The 21,245-nt window shown below is 41.7% G+C and overlaps 1 protein-coding gene across 2 annotated transcripts in view; it reads right to left on the bottom strand.

Moving 5' to 3' along the window:
• TNFRSF19 (TNF receptor superfamily member 19) overlaps nucleotides 1–21,245 on the bottom strand; it is an 82,478-nt gene that overhangs the window by 4,679 nt on the left and 56,554 nt on the right. For both annotated transcript variants that reach the window (XM_080798418.1, XM_080798419.1), the window contains 4 exons: nucleotides 9,053–9,217; nucleotides 8,477–8,602; nucleotides 3,681–3,783; nucleotides 2,689–3,088 (listed from right to left, as the gene is read on the bottom strand). In XM_080798418.1, the coding sequence (XP_080654544.1) occupies nucleotides 2,689–3,088; nucleotides 3,681–3,783; nucleotides 8,477–8,602; nucleotides 9,053–9,217 (794 nt within the window). The remainder of the gene's footprint in view (nucleotides 1–2,688; nucleotides 3,089–3,680; nucleotides 3,784–8,476; nucleotides 8,603–9,052; nucleotides 9,218–21,245) is intronic.

Below are 21,245 nucleotides of genomic sequence, written 5' to 3' on the forward strand. Positions count from 1 at the left end.
GAAGTCTGAATTGCCTTTTGGAATCTAACGGATTGAAAAAAATAGAACTGTTGAGCTACCTACTTGGCCAGCCCTTGAAACAAAGAAGAGAATCAATCTCCCAAAGATGTACAATTGTATCTCTCCTACTTGCTTTCAAAGATTAAGGTTCCCTCACTAAATATCACACACTCAGTAAAGGCAACCAAAGACCCAGTGCTTTTCAGAACCTGCATAAGATTATCTCAAAATAGGCCCAAGATATTATTTGTTATTCTTAACTATAGGGGGAAACTGAAATGATTCATTTTTAAAAAAATTCCTTTCCTGAATTCAGAATGCCTCATTTATATTTACCAAATTATCTAATAATTATAAGACAACACATCTTAGAAAGTTATTAAACCTTTCACTAATACATTACATTGTGTAACTTGAATGTAACATTTTCTCATTCATTTTGCATGTAATTATAACTTTCTCTTCATAATAACCTGAGTTGAAAGTATCTTCATGAAGATCATGCTTACCTTGACAACTGTCTTTGACAAGAAATTAATGCTGTTATATATAGCAATCTTCTACACTAAATGATTTTACATTCATACAGCTGTAATAATAATGCTTCCTCCCGTGCCCACCTCACCAACAACACAAACAGAAAAAGGTAGAGAATGAGTTGGTTCTGATATGACTTGGCATTGAGATGTTTCACTCCTTAGATGTAGAATTTACATCACGAACCTGGGGACACGCTACACAATTAAGATGAGGGGTAATTCTATTTGCTGACGGTACTCTGCAAAGCTGTAGGTAGTCACTGGGAACACAATTCCAGCTACTCCAACAGCAAGTTTCTGATCAAAACCAATTGACTTGGTATCAAAGAAACTGCCGCATCTTGTAATGAAAACGGTGTCTCAGATTGAATTTTAAGAGTCTCCCAAGACTTGTGTTTTAGAGTACTTGGCAAGGCATCTGACTGGGAAGTTGGGGTCAGCGGCTGAAGGGGCAGGATCTCTCTGCATCCTGTTCTCCGCCTCTCTGTCTCTTCTCAGGGCCTGTTAACCTCCTCCTCCAAGCAGCTGCACGGGGTACTCGGCCCTCAAGGCTTGTGCGCCATGGTCTGTTCTTGACAACTACACACAACTCAGTTAACTATTATCTTTTCTTAGTCTTATGACGGAACTTATAAAATTACGGGATGGCTCAAAAGAACTAGGTCAGTAAAGACTCATTCTCCACTACAGAGGTATGTATTTTACATTGTATTTTATTAAAGATTTTATTTATTTATTTGGGGGGGGGAGAGAGAGAGAGAGAACAAACACAAGTGGGGGGACGGGCAGAAGCAGAGGGAGGAGCAGACTCCCCGCTGAGCAGGGAGCCTGACTTGACTTGGGGCTGGATTCCAGGACCCTGAGATCATGATCTCAGCAGAAGGCAGAGGCTTTACTGAATGAGCCACCCAGGCACCCTGTATTTTACATTTCAAACACCTAATTTGTTTGCTTTTCTTCCCTTATATCTTCTTCATTTCTTTTATTTTGAGAAAAACAAAAGTATTTTTCTCCAAAGCCAACAAATGCTTTCTGCATAGCATTCCCTGTAAATTTTCTAAATTTTGCAGTTCAGAGAAAAAGTATCGCAGATTTCGATCAACCTATAGCCTACGTGCTGTTCTTGAAAGGCACACGTCTCCATTCACACCTCGACTTCACACTGCATCTGACATCACGAGACCAGGATACAGGATCTCATGGGAAATGGAGGCCCCTCTCGAGAGCAGACGCAGCCCAGGTCAGCACGTCTCCCCAGGACCTGGAGCTCCTGAGCTGGTTTGCTCACGAGCAGTGAGAGCAAGGCTGGGAGTGCAGGCAGGACCTTGTGGCACCTGGGAGCCTCATTCTTGCTGTGACTCGGCCCTTTTATACTAAAGGCTGGTCATTTTTCCCCCAAAGAATATATTTCAACAGTATATGTTCTTATATTAGGGAGATGCTTGTAGACATTAGGTCAAATTCAGGACCACCCACATCTCACAGGAAGGGGAAAGCCGGGTTGGTGCCCAGGCTTCCCTGATGCTTCTCTGCCTCTGGCCTTGTAGCATGCTTGAAAGCCCCAGCTCCCTGTAGCCACCATCTCCTTGCAAACCTGATTTTAAACCCTTCTTTCTAGAAGGTTCTTCTGCAGTATGTGGACCTGGATCACAACCAACAATCAATTTCTAACAACACTGGTCAGTTTTGAAAACAACAGGAACAGAGAGGGAAAAGAGAAGCTTCGGGAGATCTAAATTGCCATTAGCTTGATGGCGAATGAAGTGCATGTAAGTATCGGGCAGAAACCATCATTGGGTGGAAAACGAAGGTGAGGAACTGTTTACAAGATGTTCTTGTGACTCTCTCTCTCAATCAGGAACGGGGCTAGCGGGTGCTGTACTACTACTTGGACTTACAAGGAGTAAAAGAATGCAGCTGCTCATTATAAACTTACAGAATACCTGTTGGTTACGGGGGGAAAAAAAAAGACTCTTGAAATTTAATTTACAACATATTCTTCATACATATAAGAATAAGAAGTTATGAAAGATGGAAAAAACCTTCTCATCAGCCCCCCCCCCCCCATTCTCTGGTGAGAGGAGTTCCAATCCCCTGGGTCTGCCATGAGTCAGTGCTGTGTCCTTCTTGAGGCTAGTCACTGACTTACCTGGAGGGACATCGGCGTGGTCAGGCTGACAATGTCACCACTCTCCCGACGCAGCTGGCTTCTGGCGGTCGGTGTATCCTGTGTCAGCGCTGGCTCCGTCAGTGAGTGGTTATATCTAGAGGGACCAGTAGTTTCTGTACAGTTTTCAGAATGAATTGGAACAGCTCCACCAACCAAATCCTGACTACTGTTGGAATCCAAGGAGGAAGAGCTTTCGTTTTCTGGATTGAGAGAATGAGTATCTTCTCCAGTGAGTTCAGGATAAGAGTCACAAAGAGAGATGTCGTCGCCACACACGGGATTTTGCATCAGAGGCCAGGCGTCTGAAAACTCGCCACAGATGGACCTTGAAAGGGACCCGAAGAATGTGGGCGTGGTCTCCCCCACTGGACCTGGGTGTCTGAACACACATTCAAAAGACACTCAAGTCATCTATGGGGAGGAAAAACACCACTACAAAGCCACACCCAGCTCTGCTTTTAAATTTTCTAGATGAAACAGCAATGGATTACATCTGAATTCTAGCACTTCCTTTGTTATAAACTTGCTTCCATACAGTAAGTTTAATTATTCTGCTTACTTTCAAACTGAATTTGTGTACCTACTTCTAACCAATGTAGTTATGCTTAACTCAATGTCTAAAACAGGCAGTTTCCTGGGTCTTAACTGAGTTTCTTCATAGCTCAATTCTGTGAGTAAATGGCATGTTACAAATTATTTACAGGTGACAGAAGTGTCAAAAATCATGAATATGAAGTAAAACCAAAATTAATGGTGTGTAAAGTGTGAAGAATGTCTCACTGGGCATCAGTAACCCTGAGAGACTCACGTATCTCTTGTCAAGGATTTGTCCCCCTCCGATGTCCAGAATGCCATCAAAATAATATTTTTTAAATGATGTCTCATAGTTTGACACGAAAATTGGTAAGTTGGTAGAAGGCACATTTGGACAAGGGAATGTGACGTTATATGGATTAAAAATTCCGAGTTACCTCTCCTGAAGAGTGGCCTTGGAATGCACCCTACAGCCAAGAGTCACCCGGTCCACGCTGCCAGCCTCGTCACAGCACAGAGACGGAATCAAGTGAACAGGCCCTAGGGAAGCCAGCAGAGATGTGAAGCACAAGGCTGCCTTCTGGGAACTTTCTCGTTAATACTGGCTCAACATTGCTGGAGGAAATTCATCTAGTCCCCTTTGGGTGACTTTTTGGAGGAAAGGAAACCCGAGATTTAATTCTCTCTCTCTTTTGTTATATTACGAAAATAATGCAGGGCTTATACGAAGTACCTAGAGTGGTCAAAGCTGTAGAGACTGAAAGAACTGTGGGTGCCAGGGACTGGGGGAAGTGGGATGTGGGGGGCGGCAATGCGGATTCCTGGGGACAGAGTTTCAGTTGGGGGATCTGAAGGGCTCTGCAGATGGGGGTCAGTGACGGCTGCGCACCGGTGTGAATGGGCTCGGGGCCGCTGAACGGCACACTTAAACAGCGTTAAGATGACAAATTTTATGTTATGTGTATTTTACCACAGTAAAAATAGTAACGAGAGGTGACAGCACGGCCTGTGAGAGAGTGTGTCAGATGAGACTCCCTGAACTGCTGAGGAGATGGCAGAGAGAGGAGCGGAGTTCTGCTGAGTGGGCTAGCGGTACAGAACACGAACAGAGACACGTTCAAACCCTTGAACACAACACACATGCACGTGCGCACACACATATACACACACACACACACACATCACACACAGGTATTAATGTTTTCCTGCCAGTAATGGAACGTAAGGAGTAATTAGAGGTGTGCACACAGCACAGCTTTACAAACCATTTTGTTCACTGAGGCAGCATCGAATTTTGGTTACAAAGATAATATAAGTGTACAGAAGAAAAAAAATTTAAAAGGAGAGGGATTAAGTTAAGAAATTCAAAAATAAACACAACCCAACCCTATAAACTGGAAATGAACGCTGTCGACGTTTGGTGAGCTCTCTACATACATACATATATAATTCTGATTATACACAAACACACACTAAAGCACGCAAAGATAAAGACACACATCTGGAGAGAGAGAAAAATGTGAAAAAATTCTCTATTTACATATCCATGTATATGTTTGTGGATCCAGTTTGCCTGTGAAATGATCTCACTCTTATAAAAAGGAAAAATATAGTGAAATTATTGGCCTTTTAAAAAATGAATGTTAAACATCGAAATGCAATTGCCAGCAGGATGGATACCCACACATCTTTGCCTAAATGTCTCTCAGCTCAGGCCCTACATTGTGTTGTGTGAATATACGCTATTGTGAGCTCGGAGAACTCGCCTGGATACGTGGCCGATCCTCAGCCTTGCTCACGTGAGCCCTTTCAAAATTATTTAAAAGCCACTGGCACCTGGGTGGCTCAGTTGTTAAGCGTCTGCCTTCAGCTCAGGCCATGATCCCAGGGTCCTGGGATGGAGCCTCACATCAGGCTCTCTGCTCAGCGGGAGGCCTGCTTCTCCCTCTCCCACTCACCCTGCTTGTGTTCCCTATCTTGCTGTCTCTCTCTCTGTATCAAATAAATAAATAAATTCTTCAAAAATATTATTTAAAAGCCAAAGACACTGTCTTTCCTTTTAGAAATGGCTGTTTCTAGGGCTCAAGCAACCAAGAGCAAGATGAGCCTAGAAGTTTTTTTGTGTGCCTGAGATGAAGAAAGTGCCAAAAGGACAATCAGGACATGTCAAAATGACACATGAACCAGGCTGAAGGGACCTGCCCTGGCCCAGCTGAGGAAAACGTGAGCACCAAGATAAACGATGATGGCAAAGGAACAGAAGCTGTGGAAGAGGGTCCACGAGTCCACGCTAATTCAAGTAAATAAATAAGAGGGGAAGATGAAGTTCTTTCTTGCCGTAGGAAGCCAACTAATAAATGTGGACAAAAGGATGGAATTACAAAACTAGCATTTGTCACCATCACGGTAATGACTGATTTAGGTAAGAACCACCAGAAGATGTTAAACTCTTGGGCAAAAGTTTGGAGAGTAACAGGATATTTACACGTTCTCAAAGAGTCTCTTGCAAAGTATTTCTTAATTACAAAGGGAAAAACAACCATGTTACAGCAGAGAAACTTGGCAGATGCCACCTTAACAAAGGGAACCAAACTGACCTGACCAGGAAAGGGACAGCTGCACACGCTGTGCCTCTTGATGTGGGACACTGGGAAGGACACAGCATCACCCCTGCAGGATTTGTTTCTAGTTATACAGAAACATCAGACAAACCCATCCTGAGGATTATTCTATAGAATTACTGGTCTGTGCTTGTCAACAACAATAATGTCATGAAACACAAAGAGAGATGAAGGACCTATGCCAGATTTTAAAAAGGTCAAGAGAGATGCCTGGGTAGCTCAGTTGGTTAAGCATCTGCCTTCGGCTCAGGTCATGATCCCAGGGTCCTGGAATCAAGTCCCAAATCGAGCTCCCTGCTCAGCAGGGGGACTGCTTCTCCGTCTCCTGCTGTTTTCCCTGCTTGTGCTCACACTCTTGCTCGTTCTCTCTCTCCCAAATAAATAAGTAAATAAAATCTTAAAAAAAAAAATAAGGTAAAGAGATTTTGACAACTAAATCCAGTAATGTTATCCGGGATTTTCTTTTAAAGACATTTTAAATTTAACTTAATTTTTAGTTATTTATTTTTACAAATTTTATTTATTTATTTGACAGAGAGTGGGAGAGAGGGATCACAAGCAGGGGGAGGGGCAGAGGGAGAAGCAGACTCCCCACAGGCAGGGACACTGCCCCCCACACCCCCTTGCAGGACTCAATCCCAGGTCCCTGGGATCATGACCTGAGCTGAAGGCAGACACTTAACAGACTGAGCCACCCAGGCCTCCCTCTTTTTTTTTTTTTTTTTAAGATTATTTATTTATTTATTTGACAGAGAGAGAGAGAGAGAGAGAGAGATCACAAGTAGGCAGAGGCAGGAAGGGGGGGGAAGCAGGCTCCCCACTTAGCAGAGAGCCCGATGTGGGGCTCGATCCCAGGACCCTGAGATCACGACCTGAGCCGAAGGCAGAGGCTTAAGCCACTGAGTCACCCAGGCCCCCCAGGCCTCCCTCTTTTAAGGACATTTTTGCAACAACTCAGAAAATCTGAATATGCTCTGTAGATTATACAATAGCTTCGATTTAATGCTGATTTTCTGATTTTCATAACCATGCTGTTCTGTAAGAGAATGTTCTTGTTCTTAAGAAACGAACACCGCAGTATTAAGGAGTAAAGGGATATCAACTCTGCAACTGATTTTTAAGTGGACATGAAAGCAGTGTGTATAAATACATATCGTTACTATACTTAGAAAAATGATAAAGCAGATGTGGAAACGAGATAAAATGTTAATATTTGGGGAATCTGGGTGAAGAGGGTGAGAGAATTCTTTGTGCTATTGTTCCAACATTTTTGTAAGTCTTAAATGATGTCGAAGTAAAAAGTTCGAAGGGTGAAGGCGCGGCCATGGAGTAGGAAACCACGTAAGTGGCAAGCTTTATGGAGCGCAGGCAGTAGCAGGCAGACTCTTTCCAGGCTCTGCGTGCTGCTCTGTTAAGAGGACGAGCACCAAGGCCATCTGCCCATGTAATCCTTCTTCTCAGACAGAAGTTAAGAGGATGCAGAGTTTGCCCAATGCTGCATTTTATTACATCTGAGTTCAGGTCTCAGGAAATGATTCCTGTGCCCTCTGACCCTAGTATACCAGTTCAGTGTCTAGAAACCCCAGCTCTGGGGGTGTTTGGAGGTTCACCCAGTTACCGTCCATACTGTCTAGAAGTCTAGTCCCTACGTAGGCAAAGGCAAAAATAGATTCACACACACCACAGAAGCACCTATATTTTGTTCCTGACCCATTCCTAAAACAGAAGACGATAACGAGCTGTAGCAAAATCAGCCCGCTAAAAACGTCTTCCTCCACATACAGAACATCAGCTCAGAAAGTGGAATCCTGTAATTTCTTGGTAGGAAAGACAGCACAGCTCCAAGAGTGTCAGTCAATCTAAGTGGGAAACACTCAGCTTAGAGAGTGGCTGGAAGAGAAAAAATGGTGCTGTCAGCATTGCTTCAAAGGGGCTCTGAGCACGTGAACCAGGCAGGCAGGGGTGGATGTCCAGGAAGGGCACTGCCAGATTCTGCTTTGCAGAGGAGGGGAGGGGTCCTCACAACGGGGGCTGAGAGGGCAGTGTAAGTGTGGGAGCCCTGTGTTGATGAATATAAATAAGTGGCAGGAAAAGTATTATCTGTGCCTGTTTTTTGCCCTGGTGAGAAACCAATTTCCATTTGCATGACTTCCCTAAACTTCCTTTTCTGTCAGTAGTCCCCGGGGGAAAACTGAGTTTTGTGGAAACCCCTGCCATAGCGCTCCCTCCCTGCTCTTCTTTAAGGAATCCAAAAAGACATTTAGAAGACCCATCAAAGTTCAGCTTGAATCCACCAGACAAGACAGGATACATGCTCCTACTCTACAAAAGGATTTTATTTTTAATCAGTCAATGGAACCAAAACAATAAGGGCAAACTTGCTTTAAAAAGTTGCCCAACAATTCTAGAATTTTAACGAGATGTTTCCTTTCTTCTCACTACTTAAGAGGTTCAAAACACCCAAACCATGAGGGCACAAAGAATCCTTTAACAAGATTAGCTTTAACTAGAAAACTAAGCAGAGCAACCGAGCTGTGGGCAAACAGGGACAATTCTTTGCAATGTGTATGTCCCCAGATTCCCCTAATGGCCCCTTGCCCCGCTACACTTACCACAGGTCTGGGCGGAGTCCCGGTGGCACTGACAACATGCTCTGGGAGCAGATTCGTTGAGCCAAGGTCTGTCAAAGCATGACAGTTCAGAACCGTTGTACTGAATGTCTTGTGCTCTCAGCGACCCTACAGGGGGCGAGAATTCTGTCAGTGAAGATCACTGCCTTTGTTAAGGAGCCCATGACCACCACAATGCAGATAGGTACCCTTCTAGCTCTTAATATTTCTGAAGAAAAAGATGGCTCTAATACACATTTAAAAATACGTCTTCTTACACAGAGGCAAAACTAGGAATGAATCTGTTAAAAGCTCAAATGACAGGGTACTTCTGTTGCCAGAACTTGGAAGAATTTTCCTTTTTGCCTAGTGGCACAGGACCCTGAGGCCTTTTCAGGGTCCTTATAAAGCAGTGCCTCTGGGGGACCAGGTGACTGGGAACTGCGTCTCCATGTGCACTTTGTCCCTTTGATAGCTCCTGACTATTGTCTTGGTCAAGGCCTTGTGGAACCTCCAGTGACAATGATGGTAAACACCCTTCACCCACACGCTAAGGAACGGAAAGAGCTCCACACTCACAGCTGGGCTTTTTCTCCATAAACTGCCTCTTACAGTAGATGACACAGAGGATGAGCAGGGCCAGAAGGACCGTGGCCAGGGCACTGCAGATGACGGCCGCCAGGGCTGTGTCCCGCGGGCTGGAGGCCGTGGATGGGATCTTCACGAGGTTGACCTTGCTGGTACCTGGAAACCGCAAGAATGGGGTCAGCAGGCTCTCAACCACCCAAGACACTCGGACACTTACCCCCAACTTGCTGGCCACCTTTATTATGTGAGTAAGACCCCAGAGGACAAGAAAAGGTATTTTAAGAAGGCTCAGTGCTCCCTCCTCTTAGATTTCTTTAATACCATACCTTCACCTGCACCCCAAAATGTGTGGATGAGCCACTCTTCCTTTCCCACCACAAAGACTGTGTGTGGACACACAACCTTCACCACACTGTGTTGCCAGAATGTGCTTTTAAGGCCCGTTAGACCAGAGCTGCTGGCGAGCTGGAATCCCTCAACTTTCTCTGTCTCCCAATGCTTGACATGCCTTTGGCACATCGTAGGTATGTAATATTTGCTATTTAATTGGAATGAGATCACCTATATTTTCAAACACACTGAATTAAAGGATGCATTGGGGGGGAACTTTAAGGAAAAATAAGGAGTGGGATCATTCACAGCCTAATAGTAACCCCCAATTTCTGAGACAGTGAACTTTTTTTTAATGTCTGGCTGTTGGATGACTGAACAACATCTATGAATCATAAAAATATGATAGCAGGAGTGATCACCTGGGAATATCAAGTCTTGGTATTTCTAGACTCAGTGATTCTGGGGTCACACTTAAATCGAAATCTGAAGCAGTCTCTATCAATGGACAAACTGACAAGAGGATCTATGAACACAGGCACAGCTGTACAAACACTGACAAATCAATAACCGAAGAGGAATTTGTATCCCACGCAAGGGAAATACTGGACTACACCCCAGGGTCACGGATTTGGGAGAGGTGACTCTTATCTCTTTGGATCAAATGGTGCAGCTGTGGAAACCTGCCACCTCGCTTATGTTGGTGACAAAGGTGACTGACTTCAAAGCAAGGTAAGCTGAAACTCTTCATCAAATGACCCAGCTCTACACAACACAGGGCTTCGGCAAGAGCTGTCGTCAGAACGAGACGTAGTACATGATGTGAGCCGAAGATCGCAAAGTTCCCAACCCTGTTTTAGCTCTCGAGTTGAGCTCATCAATTCACATAGCATTGGATATTCAGGAAAACCCTACTGAGAATCAGGATTTCGGGTTAAAGTAGAATCACGATGAGAATCCTTTACGTTCTTGTTGAACTTCTTTGTAAGTGTTAGCTTATTTGCCTTCATGTGAAAGGAAATGTTCCTGCTTTATAAACATGCTAACATGCCCCTGATGAGGATTTTGAGTCTGGTGTTTGTGATTCAGGATTTATTTTCTCTAAGCTAATCGTAAAAGTCTTAGGAATAAATGTCTTTCCATGGCAGGGTGCTAACATTGGAATCTCAATGATATCGAGCTGCCATAATAACATTGATTTTTTTTTTTAAGTGCACTCAGTAAACCCCTTCTGTATACATTTCCCTGGAAGTAGCATCTGAGGATGAACAAGAAAAATACAGTAGTTTTATCTCTCAACATTTGATACCTGCATAAAAAAAAAAGGTGTCTTGTGAACTCAGCCACCCTCTCAGGGAGGTCCCCATGGGAAGCAGGGCTCTAGGAACCCCATTCTGGATTTTTGTTTATATGTACAAGTAAATGCAACCATTACAGCAAACAGTTTATTTTCTAGGAAATGGTCTCATCCTCTGTAGGTTCAATCATCACATACAACAATGCAGACATGCAGACATTTATGTGGATGTTATGGGAGATTGGGCTGACTATCATTTGGTTTAAGAACAACTCCAGAAACTTATTCACATGAGTTTCTGCTAAAAACCTGTTTTCTCATAATTCTTTCTGATTTGGGTAGTAAAAAAGGGGGGATGGGGCAGAGGAGGTTGGTGCCAATTTATGAAGTAGCTTCTAGTCTACTAAGTTCTGGTTGATTGAGTTGTTGCTGAGAATTTCTCAGAAAAAGAAGTATCTACCACAAACTGAAAAGTATTGTTTTGCTGACCTGTGCTCACTGCAATGATGCTGAGATGAAAGATTCTTTCCACCCACATGCCTCGACTGAATTCCCTGTCCATAGTTGACCAAGCATATTGAATGCCTGCAAGGAATTTCACCCGTACTTTATCAGGATTCTGATAGGAGTTCTGAAGAGCTGGGAACAGGAATGTCCACAGTCTTTGGAAAGTTTTAACTTTTCTGGAATACAAAGGCATCTCTTACCCTCATGAAGTTATTAAATTCCACTACAATCTTAGCACTACCCTCTGGCAAAGTTACTTCAGAGTGAGAACTGTTTCCTTAGCTTAAATTTTGTATTACATTAAATAAATGCAATTTTATATTATACATTTCCTTAGGAGTTCAGCTCAGCAGAACAATTATATCCGGAGTATCTACTCTGGATAGGGCATCCTAAGAGGCATTAAGTAAGTTGAATGAGAATCTGAACAGAAGAGGAAGAGAAAAGAGAGGTCGCCAACAAAGTCTGGCAAGTGTTTTCATTCACGTTCACTTTACCCTCTTTGGAGTGATCATTGCAAAATATCCCAACTGCAGAGATACTCTCCTTATATCTCAACCCCTAAGCAGCTTCAGAATGTAGCTGGAGAGACGCGTGTAGTAGAGAGATCTGTATTACTGGACTCTGATGAATCATGGAAAAGTCATCAGAGGATGCAAATTAGGAACTCAGTGTGCAGGCCACAGACTTGACTGAAATAGGCTTCAGCTGACTTCTGGGTGGTTTTAGAGCCCTGGACACTGCTGACATACCTCTAGGGATTTCACTCTCTTTGCAACCCAACAGAGCCGTGAGAATGCACTGATGGGTCTCCTTGTATACATGAGGAAACCAAGACTTGGGGTAGTTTTCTCAAGGCTACAAAGCAAAGCGAGACGGCTGGAGATCTGAAACCAGACTTTGGGACCCCTTCTGGTGGACCACACTGGTTCGTGGGTGCATGTAGCTTGTAAGTGAGTAAACCTTTCTACAGGGGAAGAGGAGCCAAATGTGGTTCGTGTCTGCATGCAGGCCATGCTCATTTCTGCAGGGGGAAACTAGCCTGGCCACAGAGAGATCTGGGGACTTTCTCAACAGGAGGCTGGCCCAGTGGGCATGAAGCCAGTTCCGCACGAGGGCCCCTGGCCTGAGAGAATATTTCAGGCCCCTCGGCCTCAGCGTGGCTCTCGGAGTTGCACGTTGATGGCAGGCACATGGTGCAATGCCTGAGTGTCACTGAGGTGACGAGGAGAGGCATGTTTATGGAGGCCACTGAGTCTGGGACGGGTCAGAAGCATCAGGCTCCCGCATGCACTCTGTGAGGTTTCATTGGTAATTCCATAGCTCTGCTTCCTACTGATCTCCTGACATGTCTAACCTGCTAACTTCCTAGCAGTCTGTTTAAAAAAGCCGCTAAACAGAAGATCCTTCTTCCCAGAGTATTGTCCTGATCAAGGGCCCCCCCTTGGCTTGGGAGGGAGGAAACTAGGTCTCCCAATTCTAGCTCTCAACGCTTTCTGCCCTGGCCACGGACAAGACTTTCCCCCTCTCTGAAGCCTGGTTTCCTCAATGACAAGATTGAATAGTGGGCCATCATGCAGACACTAAGATCCACCATCAGTGAGGCTGGCGACTCAATGAAAGTGTCCCTGGGGCCGGATGAGCTCCTATGGAGCTAAGTGCCAGGCACACTAGGATATGTTGGCTATTAAGAAAGTCTCGTGATCTATCTGTGGCCTGGCTGATTTCTTCTTACAGAAATGACCATGGCCTTCACATTAAAGAATAAGATTAAGCAGGATACTGTATTTCATGACTCTGAAATTTTTGTTTCCAGTCTGAGGTGTTTCCCTGAACTCGAGATTGGTCTATCCAACAGCTTAATGAACCTCTCCACTCGGCAGGGGGAGGCATCTTAAACTCAGAAACGAGTCCAAAAGATGACCTTGACAACCCCGACCTCCTCACTTCCTTCTGCCATCCCTCCCTCCCCACAGACCTCTCCTGCCCAACACCGCCTGTCGGCAGGGCTCATCCCGGGCTACACAGATCACTCCTTCAGTGGCCCTTCTGCAAACATCGCCTACTTAGCAAGGCTTCTCCACCAAAGTCTTTTAAACCTGCAGTCTCTGACCTGTGCTTCTTACCCCCTTCCCTGCTTCCTTTTCCTTCCCAGTACTTACTGCCATCTGGCACTTGATGTCTTTAACTTGTTTGGTTGGTTTTCATTCTCCCCTCCGATGGGGGTAAAAAAAATCCGTCCTGCATTCCCCAACACAGCTGCTGGGCTTGTGTTTAAGCTGGGCCCAGCCAGAGGCCACATTTTCCTGCTTCCTTTGCAGCTAGGCATGAGGTTATGTCAAAGTCAGAGTCAACAGGGAATAGGAGGGACGAACAGAAGTGATGTGTATAGTTTCTGTCCTCTCCGATCTAGGGACAGATTGCTGGCTCCAGCCATCCCTTTCACTGTGGGCTCTAAGCAGAAAATGGCTGGATGATGCTCAGATCTCATAGATGAGGAAGATATCCAAAGGCTGGGAAAGCGCTGGACACAAGCCCCTGGCTTGACATCCTGCCGTGGACCTGCTCCCCCGTGCAGGCCTGCAGAATGCAGACAGGAACATCTCTCTTAGTTATGTGGCCATCTTTTGGGGTCTCCTTGTAACAGTAACTTATCAGTTCACCTAAGCAGTTTCACCGCCCACCAAAATCCAGCTTCCATAAGGGCAGGGGTTTTTGTCAGTTTCGTCCACTACCAGGGTTATAACGCCTATAGGTGTTCTTGGCACATAGTTGGTGCCCATATGTATATGATCAATGATGGGATGAATGGATGTTTGCAAAAGAGACTGGAAAACCTGAAGTATCCAGAAGTTTACTTAACAGGGACCTCTTTATTAATAAGGTGAGATTTTGCCCATAATGTATTTTCCGCATCTGCTTCCACCCTTGGCTACACAGTCGGTGGCAGTGCATATGGCAACAGCTGGCGGCAAATAACGGTTCCCCTGGCACGTGTTTTATGTGGTGTTAAGGTGACCACAGGTGGAAGAGCAAGGGTTGCTCCGATTTATCAACACACAAACCTTGAGGATTATTGACTATAACTGCAGAATGAATATGAAACAAAACCCTCACCTTCTCTAGTCAATTTTAATTAGCACTCCATGGACTCATCACGAAGGGATCTTATTTTAGTTATTATATGCCAAATGTAATCTTAGTTAACAATCCATGCATCGTGAGGACTAATTTATAGGGAATGACCAAAGAGGCTAGAAAAGGGGAGGCCAACCACATCTTCCAGGGAAAGCCGCTTTGGTATCATTTTTGGAAGCTGATTACTAGCTGAATTGGAGAAAGGGGGATGATTAAGCATTCCTATCATTTTATCAAATCAGGTATGCTAATCTTACATTTTTACTGAGTGCCTCCCCCTAAAACTAGGTAGAAGTATGGAGAAAGTGACATGAGCATCTGGAGAACCGTTAATGACAGGAACCGTGATTATTTTTTGGAGACAGTTAACCCAGATTATCACAACACCGTCACAGCTCCCATAGGCCAAACACCTACCGAGGGCCAGCCCCTTAGCTACTCACTCTCACTTTTGAAATGTCATAACAATCCTTTATAGTGAGGGTTTTGTCCATGAAGAAGGCTGTACATACATATATATATATTTTTTATTTTAAGCAAATATTGGGTGGTTGGATCTAGATTTGAGCCTTGTTTGTATGACTCTAAAATTCATGGGTTTTTTTGTTTGTTTGTTTTGTGTGTGTGTGTGTGTGTGTGTGTGTGTGTGTGTGTTTTGTAAATTATGTGATGTTTTTCCCAACTATTTAGAGCAAAAAATTTACTACAGTGTGGGGGCACTTGGGTGGCTCAGTGGGTTAAAGCCTCTGCCTTCGGCTCAGGTCATGATCCCAGGGTCCTGGGATCAAGTCCCGCGTCGGGCTCTCTGCTCAGCGGGGAGCCTGCTTCCCTTCCTCTCTCTCTCTGCCTGCCTCTCTGCCTACTTATGATCTCTCTCTCTGTGTCAAATAAATAAATAAAATCTTTTAAAAAAAATTACTACAGTGTGAAGGATTCTTGGCTGAAATTTTGTACAGACTAATAAATTCTAGGTAATCAATATACAATATAACGTGACCTAACTTTTTAAAAGATTTTACTTATTTATTTGAGAGGGAGAGAGATAGTGAGAGAGAGCATGAGTGGGGGCAGGGGAGAGGGAGAAGGAGGCTCCCCGCTGAGCAGGGAGCCTGAGGCAATGAGATGCAGGGATGGATCCCAGGACCCTAAGATCGTTACCTGAGCCTAAGGCATTCGCTTAACACACTTAACACACCCAGGCGCCCCTAATATGACCTAATTTAAAAACACAAATCTAACTTCACGAATTCAAACTGTCTTATCCCCAAGATTAAAGAGGCTATTGTATTTTTTTTGCAGTGAAAAATAATGTATAGCCTTTTTAAACGTTATTTTTAAGGTCTCTAGGATATAATTAGATGAGTATAAAATAAATATAGTGGGGAAGAACAAGCGGTAAGCGAACTATGCTTTCTAAACTTCTGTTTTCAAGATTTCAATGATGCCTTGCGTTTTCATCAGCTAGTTTAACACATGCAAATAATATATCCAGTTTCCTGCCCTAGGACATGTCACTCTGACAGAATTGAAAGTGTGAGCACTGATGACCACGTTCTGGCACAGGAAACTCAATTAAAAATTAGTTCTGAAATAGAAACATACACTTCAGACATTTCCCAATAACTTTCACTGAAATATTTTATCTTCGATTTTTAAATTTCTTTCAAGTAAACTATAATTCAATCTATTGCTTTCTGTGTTCTTCTACCACCACCAAGAAAAATCCCAGATCAAATACAGGTTTAACAAAATAAAACCTGATGAATCTATTTCTAGTAATGTTCTTTAATAAAAAAGAAATATTAACAAAGAACTCTTTGCAATGTTAACTGAGGCAAGGATACAGTTCTGGAGTGTAAGCTTTATCTTGTTAATCTAAACTGGCTAAACAAAAATATCTATGTTAACACTCACATGAATTCCAGATGTACCAAAAAGAGTCTGTCACTAAACGAAATAGTTGAATTTTTTTAATCTACTTTATACCAATCATTGGTATAATATGGATAAATGTAAACAGTGAGACTCCATCATTTATTTTTTTTTCATTTTAGACTTTCGTCTTAGAACTATGTGGTTTTTTGTTTTTTAGTAACCAATAGAAATATTAATCCAAAATGACTTTTTTTCTGTGTGTTTCCAAATATATTTAAACTGGACTGATTTTTTTTAATTGTGGTAAAATATACATAACAGTTAACCACTAGTGACACTGAGTATATGATGTGCAACCATCACCACTAATTCTAGAACATTTTCATCACCTCAAAAGGAAACCCCATACCCATTAAGCAGTCAGTCTCCATTCTCCTTTCTCTCTGCTTCCAGCCAAGCACTAATCTGCTTTCTGTCTCTATGGATCTGTCTATTCTACATATTTCATATAAATGGAATCATACAATATTAGGTGGCCTTTTGTGGCAATATTATATGACTCTTTTCACTTGACATAGTGTTTTCACGGCTCAACCATTTTGTAGCATGTATAGGAACTTCATTCCTTTTACAGCTGAGTAACATTCCATGGCATGGATATACCACCTATGTTTATTCATTCATCAGCTGATGGACATTTGGGGTATCTCCACTTTTTGGCTATTGTGAATAATGCTGCTATGAAGATTTACAGATAAACCTTTCCCATATATTTTAAAACTTTTCACAAAGATATATTGTTTCATATGCTATCAAAAGATACATTATTATTACACCAACGAGCATTAACTTAATTAATAATTCAGGAAATAAAAGTATTTCCTGAGCAAGAACTAGGAGGAGAGTGGAGGAAGATGATGTTGGAGAACCCATTCAGTGTCAGTTCATGTAGGGATTTAGAAACTGTAGTGAGGAGTTTGGATTCTTTTCTAAGATAATAGGATATCGTCAATGATAGCAGAACACACGATCTTCTCAAGTGCATGTGGAATATTATCTACAATAGACCATATGTGATGTCACAAAACAAGTTTCAAAAATGTTTAAAAACTGAAATCATGCAAAGTAACTTTTCCAATCACAGTGGAATGAACCTAGAAATCATTAACAGAAAGAAAACTGGAAATTTCACAAATATGAAGAAATTCAACAATGTGCTCTTAAATAATCAATGGGTCAAGGAAGAAATTGCAGAAGAAATTAGAAAATCCTTTGAGATGAAAGAAAACAAAACCACAACATAACAAAACCTATGGGAAGCAGCAAAAGCGATGCTTAGAGGAAAATTTATAGTATTAAAATGTCTACATTAAAAAAGAAGCTCTCATGTGAATAACTTAAACATCAGCTTTCAAAGACATTAGAAAAAGAAGAGCAAATTAACCCAAAAGCTAGGTGGGAGGAAATAATAAGGATTAGAGCAGAGATAAACAAAATAGAGAGTAGAAAAAACAAGAGAGAGAGTCAACGAGACCAAAAGTTGATTCTTTGAAAAGACTGGAAAAATTAATAAAACCTCAGATTGACTAAAAAAAGGAGAAAGATATAAATTATTAAAATCTGAAATGAAAGAGAGTACATTGCTATTGACTTTACAGAAATAAAAAGGATTATAAGAGAATACCAACTGTACACCAACACACTGGATAAACCAGATGAAATGGACAATTCTTAGAAATACACAAACCAACAAAAACAAAACAGAAGAAATAGAAAACCAGAAAAGAACTATTAGAAGACAAGGAAACAGAATCAATCATCAGAAACCTCCCAGCAAAGAAAGAGGACCAAATGGCCCCACTGGTGAAGCTTACCTAGAATAAATATAAACATATATACATGTATTTATTTATTTTAAATATTTTATTTATTTATTCCACAGAGAGAGAGAATGAGTGCATGCATTAGGTGGTGGGAGGGGCAGAGAGAGAGGGAGAGACAGACTCCATGCTAAGCAGGGAACCAGACTCCAGGCTCCATCCCAGGACCTTGAGATTATGACCTGAGCTGAAGGCAGATACCTAACCAACTGAGCCACCCAGGTGCCTTGAATTCTGCCAATATTTAAAGAAGAATTCACATCACTCCTTCTCAAACTCTTCCAAAATACTGAAGACAGAACACCTCCAAATTTTCTAGGAGGCCAGCGTTACCCTGATATCAAAGCTAGATAAAAGGCACTACAAAGAAAGAAAACTACAGATCAAGAGCCCTTACAAAGACAGACATGAAACCCTCAACAAAATAACAGCAAATCAATTTCAGTAGCATGTTAAAGGGTTATATACCATGACCAGATGGGATTTATTCCAGGAAGGCATTGATGATTAATCATACAAAAATTAGTCAATGTAATATACAAAAATGAAATCAAAGGGAGAAAAAAAAACATGATCATCTCAGTTTTACATTAAGAAAGCACTTGACAAAAGCCAACACCCTTTCATGATAAAAATACTGAATAAATTAGGAAAACAAGGAACTTCCTCAACATGATAAAGGTTATATGAAAAACCCACAGCTAACATCATATTCAATGGTAAAAAACCAAACACTTTTCCCCTAACATCAGGAAGAACACAAGGAAATCTGCTTTTACCACTTCTACTCAACATAGTAGTAGAAGTCCTTGCCATAGTGGTTAGGCAAGGAAAAGAAATAAAATGCAAAAATAAAATAAATAAAAAATTTATTTTATTTTTGCAAAAATAAAATTTATTTTATTTTTGCAAAAATAAAATCCAAACTGAGAAGGAAGAAACAAAACTTTCCTTGTACATAGATGACTTGATCTTATACATAGAAACCTCTACAGGGCGCCTGGGTGGCTCAGTGAGTTAGGGCCTCTGCCTTTGGCTCAGGTCGTGATCTCAGGGTCCTGGGATCGAGCCCCATATCGGGCTCTCTGCTCGGTGGGGAGCCTGCTTCCCCCTCTCTCTCTCTGCCTGCCTCTCTGCCTACTTGTGATCTCTGTCTGTAAATAAATAAATAAAATCTTTAAAAAAAAAAAAAAAAAGAAACCCCTACAGATTCTACAAAGAAACTATTAGCACTAAAATCCAAAAAGGAAATTAAGAAAATAGTCCCATTTATAATATCATAAAAAAGATTAAGATACTTAAGAATAGATCTAACTAAGGAGGTAAAAACTTATACACTGGAAATTGCAAAACATTGTTGAAAGACAGAAGACCAAAATAAATAGAAAGACATCCCATGTTCACAGATTAGAATACTTAAGATGACAATACAACCCAAAGTGACACATGTAAGTTGCCTGGCTGGCTCAGTCAATAGAGAAAGCAAATCTTGATTTCGGGGTTGTGAGTTTAAGCCTCACGTTGGACATAGAGCTTACTTAAAAAGAGTACAGATTTAAATAAAAAATCATTAAAAAAATAACAAAGTGATAGGCATAACTCAATGCAATCTCTATCAGAATCTCAATGGCTTTTTCTTTTTCAAGGAATGAAAAAAAAAATCCTAAGATTCACATTGAACAAGGAACCCTAAATAACAAAAAAAATCTTGAAAAAGAACAAAGTTGGAGGACTCACACTTCCCAAATTCCAAACTTGCTATAAATGCTATAGTAATCAGAAAAGTATGGTACTGACATAAGGATAGGCATGCAGACCGATGGGATATGATTGAGAGTTCAGAAATAAACCCATACAACTATGGTCAACTGATTTTTGACAAGGGTGCCAAGACCATTCAATAGGGGAAAGAACAGTCTTTTCAACAAATGCTGGTGGGAAAACTGGACATCCACATGCAAAAGAATGAAGTTAGATACTATCTCATATCATATTAAAAGATCAAAAAATGAATCAAAGACCTAAATTCAAGAGTGAAAGCTATAAAATTCTTAGAAGAAAACATAGGGGAAAATCTTGGATTTGGCAATGGTTCCTTAAATATATACCAAAAGCACAGGTGACAAAAGAAAAAACAGATAAATTGGGCTTTATCAAAATCAAAAACTTTTGTGCTTCAAAGGACACCATCAAGGACATTGACAACCCATGAAATGTGAGCAAATATTTGCAAACTATATATCTGAGGAAGTTTAATATTCAGAATATATAAAGAACTCCTATAAGCCAACAACAAAAAGGCAAGCAATCCAAAATGGGCAAAGTACTTCAATAGACATTTCTCCAAAGAAGGTACACAAATGGCCAATAAACACAAGACACTCAAATTCACTAGTCATCAGGGAATGCAAATAAAAAGCACAATGAGCTACAACTTCACACCTACTAGGATGATGAGGAGGAGGAGGAGAAGGAGGAGGATAAAGCAGAAAATAAGTGTTGGTAAAGATGTGTACATCGCTGGTGGGAATGTAAGTGATACAGCGACTGGAGGACACAGTCTGGCAGTTCCTCCAAAAGTTAAACATTGAATTACTATACAACCTAACACTTTTACTCCTAGGTCCATACTCAAAAGAATAGAAAACAGGGACTCAAACAGGTACGTCTATGCCAATGTTCATAGCAATATTATCCACAGTGGCTGAAAGGTGGAAACAACCCAATCATCTACTAACAGATGATTGGATAACACACATGTGGTATACACATGAAATGGAATGAAATGAAGATATGAAATGAAAATATGATACATATTACAGCATAAACAAATCTTGAAAACATTAAGCTAAGTGAAATAAGCCAGATGCAAAAGGACACATATTGATATAACTCCTCTTATATGAAATATCTAGAATAGGTGAGTTGATGGAGTCAGAAAGCAGATCAGACATTACAAAGGGGCGGAGATGGGAGGAGAACAGGGAGGATTGTCAGTTTCTGTTTGGAGGGACGAAGGGTTATGGAAGTAAATGGTGGTAAGGGTTGCGTTGTGGATGTAATTAATGCTACTGTCCATTTAATAATGGCAAGTTTCATTACCATAAAAAAAGAACAGGAAGTGACTGGAGGGTTTGGGGTGTGGAAGACGACAAGC

This window comes from Martes martes (assembly GCF_963455335.1).
Source record: "Martes martes genome assembly, chromosome: 3".
NCBI lineage: Eukaryota > Metazoa > Chordata > Mammalia > Carnivora > Mustelidae > Martes > Martes martes.